We start from the raw sequence: 12,500 nt of genomic DNA on the forward strand, positions 1-12,500 counted from the left end.
ACATTATTTCTCTTTTTGTACCGCGTGTTTAGTGAATAACGGTAGTATTAATAATAATCCCTACTTTTTAAAATAATATGCAAAATGTATGTTTGATTAACTTTACCATATCTTTCATTCTTAGAAAAATAAAACAAATAGATTACGATAGCAGGAGACTCCAAGCTTTGTTTGGAACCCTGAAGCCTAACCAATGAGCAGGGATTCCAGCGCCATACATTATGGGGGGGATGAATTCACTCTAGCAATCATCTCAAGTGATATTACGCCCCCCCCCCCCCCGGTCAGAGAGAGGCAGCAGGGAGACGGTCAATCACATTCACTCTGGTGCCCCTCTGGATTGCATCAAGACAAACGTAACAATTAGCCCAGTAGCTTTTGGATGCTACGCTACGCTATTGTCATATCATTGTAGCACAGTATAGACACTCACAGTCACGGTGTACTTAGGCTGTCGGGTCAAACTGAAGCATTCGCACAGTAGGTATCGGACGCCATGCTACGCTACGCTATCGGGATAGCGTTGTAGCACAGCTCGCGGTGCTTGAGCACTTAGCTGTCCCGCCCTCTCCAACCACCCCCATCTCATTGACAGAAACCTTTCAGCAGTAATGACAACACCAGGGCAGAAGCCAGATGTGCCCGCTTATACACAAACACACACTCTCACACGCACACAGACACACACACATAGACACAGACACAGACACACTAACAAACGCACAGACAAAGAAACACACACACACACAGACACATGCACACGGACACACACACACACACACACGGACATGTCACTTTGATAATTCATGCGATTGATCAGCTCTATCACACCAAGTGAACCCAGGCAGCACACACACACACACACACAAGCACGTACAGACACACACACACACACACATGCACAAACATGCACACAGGCACGTACACACACAGACACGCCCCCCCCCCCCCCCCCCCCACACACACACACACACACACACACACACACACACACACAGAAGACCTGCTTACCAAGCTACCAAGCCATTTAATCCTTTTAGGTGATCACAGAGCAACCAATCAATAGTCACTGCTGGTAACTGATAGACATTTCTCACTGCCATCTGTGTGTGCGTGTGTGTGTGTGTGTCCCAGTCACAACTAAATATTGATGGATATCTGCTGGCTCATTTAGTATCATTAGTAGTGTGTCTTTGTGTGTGTGTGTGTGTGTGTGTGTGTGAGTGTGATTGTGTGTGTATGTCTTCTTGTCTTCTTCAGTCTTCTTGTTTGAATGACGTAATAACGAAACATTGATTACTAATTAAACAGATAAACGTGAATTGCATCATTTCATTAACATACCATTCAGTCAAAAAAAAGATTGATGATGATGATGGCATGAATGATGTTGCCATGGTAGGGGTGCACAGGCAGCACCATGTAATACTACACACTGTATCATGTGTTCATGACACTGAGAGGCAACCTTGAGTGTGAGAAAGGCGCTATACGAAAACAAACTTATTATCATTATGTTATACATGTAAATACTACACACTGCATCATGTATGTAAATACTACAAGCTGTACCATGTAATAAATTCAAATACTACACACTGTATCATGTAATACACGTAAATACTTAACACTGCACCATGTAATACATGTTAATACTACAAGCTGCACCATGTAATACACGTAAATACTTCACACTGCACCATGTAATACATGTAAATACTACAAGCTGCACCATGTAATACATGCAAATACTACACACTGTATCATGTGATACACGTAAATACTTCACACTGCACCATGTAATACATGTTAATACTACAAGCTGCACCATGTAATACACATAAATACTACAAACTGCACCATGTAATACATGTTAATACTAAAAACGGTATCAAGTAATACACATAAAAACTACACACTGTATCATGTAATACATGTAAGTACAACCCAAGCTGCATGTTGGGTTGAATGACCTAAGCTGCATCTTCTCCACCCCCATTTGCTGTTAACACTGTAGGAAGGACGCAGAACAGACAAGTACGGGCCAAGGGCCTCGAGCCCAGTCTGATTGGACACTCTACGGTGCATCCACTCAAACCCAGCCAATCGAGTGTGAATAAACACCGGGGAGCAGAGCGAAATGCCAGCCAAAAAGAGCTCACCGCCACGTTGGCTCTGGGGATTAGAAACCATGTTGTAAATACGGTGACTACGATGGTGATATATTAAATATGACATGAGTAGTACAAAGATTGTCTCTAGCACAAGACAGCTGAAGGGGGAGGCAGAACAGGACGTTACAGGATCAATTCTGCGGGTTCAGTGAAACTGCTTTAAAAGTCGTGTGTGTTGGAAAATCAGCAGTGACTTCACTGCATGTCAAATCCTCCCCACTGTTTGTTGATAGAGCTGTTCGTTAATGTGTGTGTGTGTGTGTGTGTGTGTGTGTGTTTCCTGTCCAAACAAATAAACACACACACACACACACCATCAATCTACCTGAGAGGAAGAGTCGGCATTTCAGCTTTGAGGAAGACAGGGGGAGAGGGAGAGAGAGCGAGAGGGTGAGAGGGTGTGAGAGAGAGAGAGTGAGAGAAAGAGAGAGAGAGAGAGAGAGAGAGAGAGAGAGAGAGAGAGAGGGAGAGAAAGAGAGGACATAGCTACAAGCAAGCAACAAGGAAATGCCTTCACATGCACTTATTTATGTGGCATTTAAAGGAGGTCAATGACGCACAAGGATTCCTGCATACACAATATGCACGTGTGCACACACACAGACACACATAGACACAAACACACACAAAATAACACACACAAAAGGCTGAATGTCCCAGCTTGTGCCACAGATGGCCCTCTATTAAGCTTTGTGTGTGTGTGTGTGTGTGTGTGTGTGTGTGTGTGTGTGTGTGTGTGTGTGTGTGTGTGTGTGTGTGTGTGCGTGTGGTGTGTGTGTCTGGGTTGGAAAGAGAGAGAGCACGCGACACACTGGCATGCAGAAGTCATTGTTAACCAGACGACCTTCTCCCCTCTAACCCTCAAGCGACATCCCCCCCCCCCCCCCCCCCCCCCTTCCGTCCTCCATCACCTCCTCGCCTCTCTCGCTCGTCTCAATCAACGCCATTCTCTACATAGGTATTATTTCCTCTCTTTATTCACGTCTGTCCGTCTGTGGGTCTATTCTCCCTTCTATCTTCCTTCCTTTCTTTATATTGCTGCAATACAAAAAAGGGAGAAAACAAGCTGCTTCTTTTCTCAATTCTCATAAGAAGAAGAAGGAGAGATACGGCGAGGCTCCAGCGAGCCTCCTGCCCTCTCTGTACGCCCCGGCCCGGCGTGCTTCTTCCAGGCATGGCACTGTGTTGCACGGTGCTCTCATGCAGTCTCCTGACAGTAGCCAGTATAGTAGCAGTATCCACACTCCTGACAAGCACGGCCCTGTCGTGCACGCCCCTGATGAGCTCAGCTTTGGCGTGCACGCCCCTGATGAGAACGGCCCTGTCGTCCACGCTGCTGACCAGCACGGTCACGGCGGTAATGAGAGCCGCGGCGTCGGGTCTCATGACCGCTCCGCTTTCCTCCAGGGCCGACCCGTTCGGCGAGGGCCGAGGTTGAAGGCGACCGCGCCGCGACCACATGAAGCCCTTCCTCGCTCGCCCCTCAGACGTGTGGCCGTCCCTCTCTCTCGACCAGAAGGAGGTGCCCTCGCTCGCCCCTCAGACGTGTGGCCGTCCCTCTCTCTCGACCAGAAGGAGGTGCCCTCGCTCGCCCCTCAGACGTATGGCCGTCCCTCTCGCTCGACCAGAAGGAGGTGCCCTCGCTCGCCCCTCAGACGTATGGCCGCCCTCTCGCTCGACCAGAAGGAGGTGCCCTCGCTCGCCCCTCAGACGTAAGGCCGTCCCTCTCGCTCGACCAGAAGGAGGTGCCCTCGCTCGCCCCTCAGACGTATGGCCGTCCCTCGCTCGAACACTTTGAACACTCACTTGAACACTTTTATCCCAAAGCCATTCACAGGGAATGTCAGTTTTGGATGTAAGACAGACTATTATGTCTTTCTGTCTTGCAGCAGTAGACGTAGCAGTTGTAATGATGTACTCGTAGTTGTGATGGTAGGAGCTGCAAAGGAGTAAAGGAGTCCGACTACTACGAACGACTACACATGGCGACGCTACAATTACTCCGAATAAGTATAGTAGTATAGTATTAGTAGTTGAAGCATAAGTAGTAGCAGCAGAAAAAGTACTCTTACTTAGTGATAATAGTGATAATACTAGTAGGAGTAGTAGTATCATTTAGTAGTAAGGGAGGGCAACATCAGTAGAAGTGATAGTAGCACCAGCGACGTAACAGCAACAAAACTGAACCAAGAGGCTGCATTGTGTTCGGTTATGTAGTGAGGCTGCAGGGACTGACGGCACATTATGACCCTGGCCTCTGGGGTGGAACCAGCCTTAGCCAAACCCATGAATGGGACTGATAAACCATGATATCCAATAACGACCCGAATCAGAGCTGAAACAAAAAGCAGCTGAAAATGTACAAAGAGAAGAAAGAAAGAACGGCCGAATGTGTGCACAACAGCCTGTGCCGACCATGCCAGCTAAGTGGGGTATGTTGCACATGCACAAACTACACACACACACACACACACACACACACACATCAACATGTGCACCCTCAAAGAGACACAAACACACACACAAATATGTTCACACACACCCACACAAACACACGCACACACAAAGAAGCCGTGTCTGGGATCTTAACAGAGATTAGTGAAGGAAGAAGCATGTCTCCAGTACAGCTGCTTACACACACACACACACACACACACACACACCACTGTTCACTAGATTCCACTTGCACATGGCGTGTGTGTATGCGTTTGTGATATGTGACAGTGTATGTGTGTGTGTGTGTGTGTGTGTGTGTGTGTCTCCAACAGTACCAATTCCTCTGTCACCAATTAGACATCCACTTAGCATCAATTCACCTCAGATGGAGGGTGCTAATCTCCCTGAGCTTCTGGATATACACGTCAGTTCGTCGGTACAGTGCAAGAGCTACAAACACCGCAAATAGGATCCCAACCTGTGTTGACCGACCGTGGAATTACATAGAATTACTGTGAACGTTTTAAGGGCTTTGGTTTAAATGTGCCTGCTCAGCCTATTAAACCCAGCGCCCCGTTAGGACTATTTACAGGCAGAGCGGATGTGAGTGTTCCCCTCTTAAATATGTGGTGCTTAAGGGTGAACTACAACACCGTCGGAAGGAACTACAACTCCCATCATGATCGTACAATGCTGAAAGGATTCCTGATTCATGAGGGTGAGTGTGAGTGTGTGTTTTATGTTTGGAACCGAGGAGTCAATTTGTTTGTGTGTGTGTGTGTGTGTGTGTGTGTGTGTGTGTGTGTGTGTGTGTGTGTGTGTGTGTGTGTGTGTGTGTGTGTGTGTGTGTGTGTGTGTGTGTGTGTGTTGGTGTATAAGTAATGACAGGCCTACAGACCTACAATCCTGCTACACCCACTCAAAAGGCGGGCACAGGCTTGTGCACGCACTCACTCAAAAACACACACAGACACACACACACACACACCTACATAAAAATGAATGAATAGGTAATACCCACATGTGTGTACCGGGTGTAGACCAAATATGGAACTCACACAACCAAAACTCCTTTCACACACTAGTAGAGCAGAAAACGACTTTTCTGTACCGAACACAACCCATGTACACCCACACATGTACACAAATATAAGAAGCGACATGTATGTGTGTGTGTGTGTCCACGTGTACGTACACAACATGTAGGCACAAACACACACACACACACACAAGGACGGTTGTCATCGAAGCGTGACCTGTTGAACAAAGCTTTTTGTAAGAGGGATGTTGTTCAGATGTGGCATTGTGTGTTAATGTGTTCATGTGTTTGTTGCATGTGAGGGAAAGCACATTTGTTCCAGGCGTGATGCAAGGACAAATGGAATCTCTGCCTTGCATCGTCTACCTCTGTCTCTCCCTCCCTCGTCCCTCGATGTTAGTCTCTCTAAGCCATAGTCTTTTTCACCTCTCTCTCTCTTTATATTTCTTTATCTCCCCCTCTCCCTCTCTTTCTCTCTATCTCCATCCATCCCTCACTCTATCCCTCCCCCTCACCCTCTTTCTGTCTCTCGGCCTCCCTCTCTCACTCCTCCCCCTAATCTCTGCTCAAACCTTTGGGGTGTGGCTGTGGACTGAAGTCCAGTTAGTGCAGTTTAATGAAGTAGCAGGTTATCACAGTGACAGGCTGAGAGTCCTCACAGGCCCACCGCGTGTGACCAAGTGGGGCCTGGGAGGCAAGGTGAGGACCTGGGGGGAGGGGTGTGGTGTGGTGCACAATAGGTGAAATAAGAAGGAAATCAACAGCGGTGCAGGCCTACAATGTATGCTCGCATATAATTAAAAAGCATAGCAGTGGTAATCTGAGACAAGAATTGAGATAGAAAAGTGCATTGTGGTGCATCATCCTGCTAATGTTGGCTTGCAGAGCAGGAAAAACAAGCAAATAACTAAATAAATAAACAATAGTTCATTCATTCGTTCGGTGGAGAAATGTGCTAGCCAGCAGTTTCTGTGCTGCGGTACCAAATGCATTGACTCCTCTCTCCTTCTCCTTTACCATCTCTCTTCTGGTGTAATTAATTTTCTACTAAACGTCGAGCAGAGTACCACCCACACACACACAGTCACAGAGACACACACACACACACACACACGAACACACAGCTACCGTTCCTTCACAGAAAACCAATAACCTCCTCCTCCTCCTTTCTCTCTCGCCATCCATCCATCTCTTCTCCTCCCCCAAGAACCTGCGGGCTGTAAGAACAATCCTTACGAGGAAATGCACACACAAAAATATGTGTGTATACTGCACATCGTGTATATACACACACCCACACACACAGAAACACACACACAGACACACACACAGAGTATATAGATCAACAATCATTCAATACATAGGGCCTAGCATCATTAAGTTGATATCAATGCATACCAACAGGCGCACACCCCTACACACACAAGTCCAAACCCCCATCGACTTCCACGGTTATGTGAACTATGAACAAAGCAGCTGCCAAATCCTCATCCACCTCCAGCATCTCGGTGTTTGTGTGTGTGCATCTGCGAGTGCATGTGTGTGTGTGTGTGTGTGTGTGTGCAAGTGCTTGCGTGTGTTCACGTCTGTTTGTGTGTATGCTTGTGCTTCTGCACGTTTGTGTGTGTGTGACTGTGTGTGTGTGTGTGCGTGCCTGCATGCGAATAAGCCCATGGCTGCCAGTGTGGAGCCAAGCCGGTGCTCTTACAAAGTGCACGTTCACATGCGCACTCCGGTGCACTCTGGAGGCTGCAGCAGTTCAGCAGGAGCACCAAACACAGCCTCGTTAGGGCACTGCAGCCGTGTGTGTTGCATGTGCACGTGTGCATGTGTGGGTGTGCATGGCCTCAGGAGAAAGTGGGTAACTTGTGTGTGAGCAGCCAATGTGTGAGTGTGTGTGTGTGTGTGTGTGTGTGTGTGTGTGTGTGTGTGTGTGCGCGCGTGTGTGTGTGTGTGTGCTCGACTTCTCACCGTTGCTAATCTGAGGCCTTGCCACCCTTCTTCCAATAGATGGAGAGATTTCTGTGGCTGTTCATTAGATCACGGCTCGCACCATTATGACAAAAATGATAACGTGATAATTATGTCTGATATTGTGATTGTGATTTTTCATTACGGTTTATCGTTTCTATTTATAATCTGTGACGCCTATTGCAGATAAGAACCACTTACAATAAAGCATTTGTTAAGTGTAACGGTTTGAAAGTTGAGGGGCCAAAATGGCAATTTGGATTCATGTGTGACTAATATTGCAGCCCAAATAAGTAGAATAACTTTGTCATTTTAAACCAAATTGACTTACTAATAATGGGGACATGTCATTAAACGAGCAGGTAGGGGTAAGAGAGCTCACTTAGGGATTCCTACAGGTTGGGCTGCAGACATTGTAATCAAACGCAGTACCCTTCTGCTGAGAGTCTTTCTGAAAACCACTAATCACCAGACTCTTGTGCTCAGAGAGGTTAACACTAGCGAACAATGAGCAACAGTTCCTAGTATTTTGCTCTGATCTAAATGCAAATTTCTCCAAAAACCAAATAATAAGGCAATTTAAGGAATTCTATTTTGCAGCGAATAAGACTAAGATTAAAAGATTAAAACTCCATTAAAAAATATCCATTAACTGTGCGGGGTAATGGGGTGAAGAATGAGTTGATTAAAACCTAGTCAAAGAATGTGGACCAGAAGTAATTTCTATGTTTACATTGCTATATTTCATGACTTGATCAGCGTACATTTGATGAGTGGTGTGTGGCATGGCGTGTGTGTGTGTGTGTGTGTGTGTGCGTGTGTGTCTGTCTTTGCGTGCGTGTTTGTGTGTCCATGTCTGTATGTAAATGTCTGTGTGTATGTAAATCTGTGTGTGTGTGTGTATATGTGTGTCTCTCTGTGTGCGTGTGTCTGTGTATCTGTCTGTGTGTGTGTGTGTGTGTGTGTATGTGTATGTGTGTGTGTCTGTGTGTCTCTCTGTGTGCGTGTGTCTGTGTATCTGTCTGTGTGTGTGTGTGTGTCTCTCTGTGTGCGTGTGTCTGTGTATCTGTCTATGTGTGTGTGCGTGTGTGTCTGTGTATCTATCTATGTGTGTGTGTGTGTGTGTGCGTGTGTCTGTGTATCTGTCTGTGTGTGTGTGTGTGTCTCTCTGTGTGCGTGTGTCTGTGTATCTGTCTATGTGTGTGTGCGTGTGTGTCTGTGTATCTATCTATGTGTGTGTGTGTGTGTGTGCGTGTGTCTGTGTATCTGTCTGTGTGTCTGTGTGTGTGTGTGCGTGTGTCTGTGTATCTGTCTGTGTGTCTGTGTGTGTGTGTGCGTGGCATGTGTCGGGGCTTATGGCGGCGCGTGTCTCCACACCCCGGCCCGGGAGCGCGGCTGATCGTCTGGAGACCCTCTGACCGCCCCACGCCGCACTCAGCTGTGGCAGCTGCCCTGCCCTCTGACCTCTGCCCATCCCCTGCACCCATGCACCGTCCTCATGGCTGACATGCTCCTCGTTCCCCCCCCCCCCCTCTGCTCCTCGGTCCCGCAGGTAGGGTCCCTAGAGGACGGGGCCGGGGCCGCTCTGTGGTGGTCACTCCCCATCCCTTTACCACTGCCCTGCATGCACTGAATCAACGCCTCCTCAACGCAGAGTGCCCCACCCCTTGCATCTCAGTCTCTCTCTCTTGCTTTCTCCCTCCCTCCGGCTGGGTGGGTGTGTGTGTGTGTGTGTGTGTGTGTGTCTCTCTCTCTCTCTATTTCTCCCTCTGTCTCTCGCTCCATCATTCCCATTCTCTTCTTGCAGACATTTAAACAATAGCCTCATTTTCATCACTCTCCAATTACTGTTCATCTGTGTGTGTGTGTGTGTGTGTGTGTGTGTGTGTGTGTGTGTGTGTGTGTGTGTGTGTGTGTGTATGTGTGTGTGTGTGTGTCTGTCTGTATGGAAAAGAAGGAGACAGCCAGTCATCCCTTCTCTCAACAAGAACTCCTTATCTTAAAATGACGAACTGGCAGCTGTGCATTGTGTATTTGTGTGTATGTGTGTGTGTGTGTGTGTTTGTGTGTTTGCAGAGAGGGAATAGCCACAAGGGCGAGTGGAAGCACTGAAGGACATCAGGAAGGTAAACATTAGGAGCAGTCAGGTCTTTTGCACACACAGACACACAAACACACACACACGGACACATACACACGGACACACACACACATACACACACACACACGCTCAAACCCTACTGCCATATACCACATCATGTATGTGGGTTTGGCCTACATTCACTCCTCTCGAATACAGCTATACAAGGCCAATCAATCAGCTCTTTAAAACGCTCTGCTCAATTCAATGGCCTCAAGTCAGTCATTTTTTAATCTGAATAAACCAATAAATAGATATATAAATATGAATACCTGCTAATATCATATAGGCCAGCTGGGATATATTATGAGTATATGTGTATGTACTGGTGTGCCTGTTTCTGTGTGGTCTAAGTTGAGCTTGTAATTGCTGCCACAGCAGGGACGGTAAGGGTGAAGGAGAGCGTTCTTGCTGATAGCGTCTATGTGGTAAAGCATTAGCCGTCTCTACCATGAATGGCAAAGTGCTTCTCCGCACGCTTTGGCGGGTAAGCTCAATGAGCTAATGCACACAAATAAGACTTCCTGGTTCGCTGATAGCATCTCACAGGGACTTAAGCCTCGGCCCACCATGCTAGCGACAGAAATATTAGCGAGCTAATACTGCTGCCTCCTGTGAATATCATTGTTAAGAACCTTGAAACACCTTGTTTTTCTTTTCTGTTCTTGCTCGGTCTCTCTTTGCTGTACCAGCTGTGTTAGAGACCTTGAGACCGCTATGTAATTATTCTTAATGTCAAATGCTGATTTGGCTTCAAGATTGCTGGCGAGACACTTTTCCAGTAGCTTTCTGGTGCTCATGATATATAGGCATATCTATATGGATGAAATGGCTGATCAGCAGGCCTACTATTAAAACCAGACATAACAGAACTTGAACTCTAGAGTTGTTTAGTTGGGATTCAAGGGATTTTATTTGAGTAATTTGTCAGGAATGTCAGAGCCATCTGTCAGCTATTAGTGTGTGGAAATCCTCAATGAGAATATCTGTTCTGGTTTTATGACACAATTTTGATTTTGACCACTCCCAGCCTATTTCAGCCCAATACGGCCCTCTCTGCCCTAATTGGTGCGGGGAAATCCATCTGGCTTGTCAATCAGATGTGCTTACACACAGTTATGTTATGTTATAGCTTCGACACAGCATGAGTACGATTGCGACACATCTCGAAGGTAGAGAGGGAGGGAGCAGAGAGCTTTGGGGCGATTTTAAGGTTGTTTAGATTCAAAAACTTGCACCCTTCTTCTCCTCTGCTCTTTTCTGTTCCCCTCTCTTTGCAACTATAACATCGAAAATACAGCAGCTTTAAATGAAATCGTTGTTTTTAATAAATAATAAATAGTAATTCTAGCCATTTTCAGGATGCTATGGAGAGCCGAGGTTGCGGGCGTTAGCGGGCTAGCGACAGGCCAGCAGGGTGTAACTCCCGACGGTGACGCGATGGAAACTACGTTCTAGGGAGGAGAGGTTTTCCCCGAGAGCAATGAGGGGAGGAGATGCCAAGATTTACGTCAGGGGGTTAAGAGAGGGAGAGCCCCGACAGATGTCTCCCTCCCATCAACCCCACCATAAGCATCATCATCATCATCATCATCATCATCATCATCACCATCATCTTTGTCGTCATTGTTCAATTCACCGCCACCATCAAACCCAGCCATCCACGGTCACTGCCGGTCGGAAAACTCCAATTGCTCGGTCAAATGAACGGACACACCCTCACACACACAAACGCACGGCCATCTAAAAACCCATCCCCTTTTTGGCTGGGGTGTGCGCAACCTACATGGCTGGGTGCACCCAGTCAGCCAGCATCAGTCTGCCCAGGGCACGTCCTCACGAGTACCCTGACCCACCCAAGCAGGACATCATGCCTGAATTATTAACTGCCCTCACCTCCCCACACACGACCTAGTGGGCATACACACACACCAACACACCGACTACCCGAACTTTCGCCGACACATTTATATTCCGCTCTTCCCATGACATTTTATTATTCTCTCCGCCTCTCCCTCCCTCCCTCCCTCCCTCCCTCCTTCCCTCAATCTCTTTCTCCTCCTATCGCTCCACTTTAACAACACATACCGTAACCTATTTTTCTTTCATATAGTTTCTTAGATCTCTCGGCGTTGTTACTCTTTTGGTGGCAGAAAAGTGACAACCTTGAAAAAATAAACGGAAATCAAGTGAACACGCACACACACACACACACACACACACACACACACACACACACACACACACACACACTTATCTAACAACAAGGACAGGACGCAGGAAGTATAAACGTCTCCAGGATACAAAAACATCCCCAACACAAACAGATACAATTACCATGATAGTCATCACCAGAACTTTCTACATGCATTCAAACTTCTTTCCACATCTCTCTCTCTCTCTCTCTCTCTCTCTCTCTCTCTCTCTCTCTCTCTCTCTCCAGAAGTAAAGTATTCAGCTATACCTTGCCCGCATTGGATACGCTGGAGCTATCCCAGCTTTTCTTCTCCAGGGACGGGGGAACTTGGTACACGTCCTGCCCGACCCCTGACATCCCAGTCGGGGGCAATCCCTGGGAAAGGCCCTGGCTCGGCACGGGGCCTAGAGACGGGGGCACCTGGTAGATATCCTGCCCGTGCATGTGGTACTGTTTCTGGGCCAGCTCGCGGGCCTTGCTGGGGGGCTGCGGCGCGGAGCCCATCGGCCCCGGGGGGATCTGGTACAGGCTCTGCGGGCTGGG

General features: G+C 47.5%; 1 protein-coding gene across 2 annotated transcripts in view; it reads right to left on the reverse strand.

The window, feature by feature from the left end:
- bcar1 (BCAR1 scaffold protein, Cas family member) overlaps positions 1-12,500 on the reverse strand; it is a 65,839-nt gene that overhangs the window by 9,225 nt on the left and 44,114 nt on the right. For both annotated transcript variants that reach the window (XM_079743350.1, XM_079743349.1), the window contains exon 2: positions 12,225-12,500. This exon is cut by the window's right edge and continues 441 nt beyond it. In XM_079743350.1, coding sequence (XP_079599476.1) covers positions 12,225-12,500 — 276 coding nt within the window. The remainder of the gene's footprint in view (positions 1-12,224) is intronic.

The sequence above is a fragment of the Pollachius pollachius genome (genome assembly GCF_949987615.1).
Source record: "Pollachius pollachius genome assembly, chromosome: 9".
NCBI lineage: Eukaryota > Metazoa > Chordata > Actinopteri > Gadiformes > Gadidae > Pollachius > Pollachius pollachius.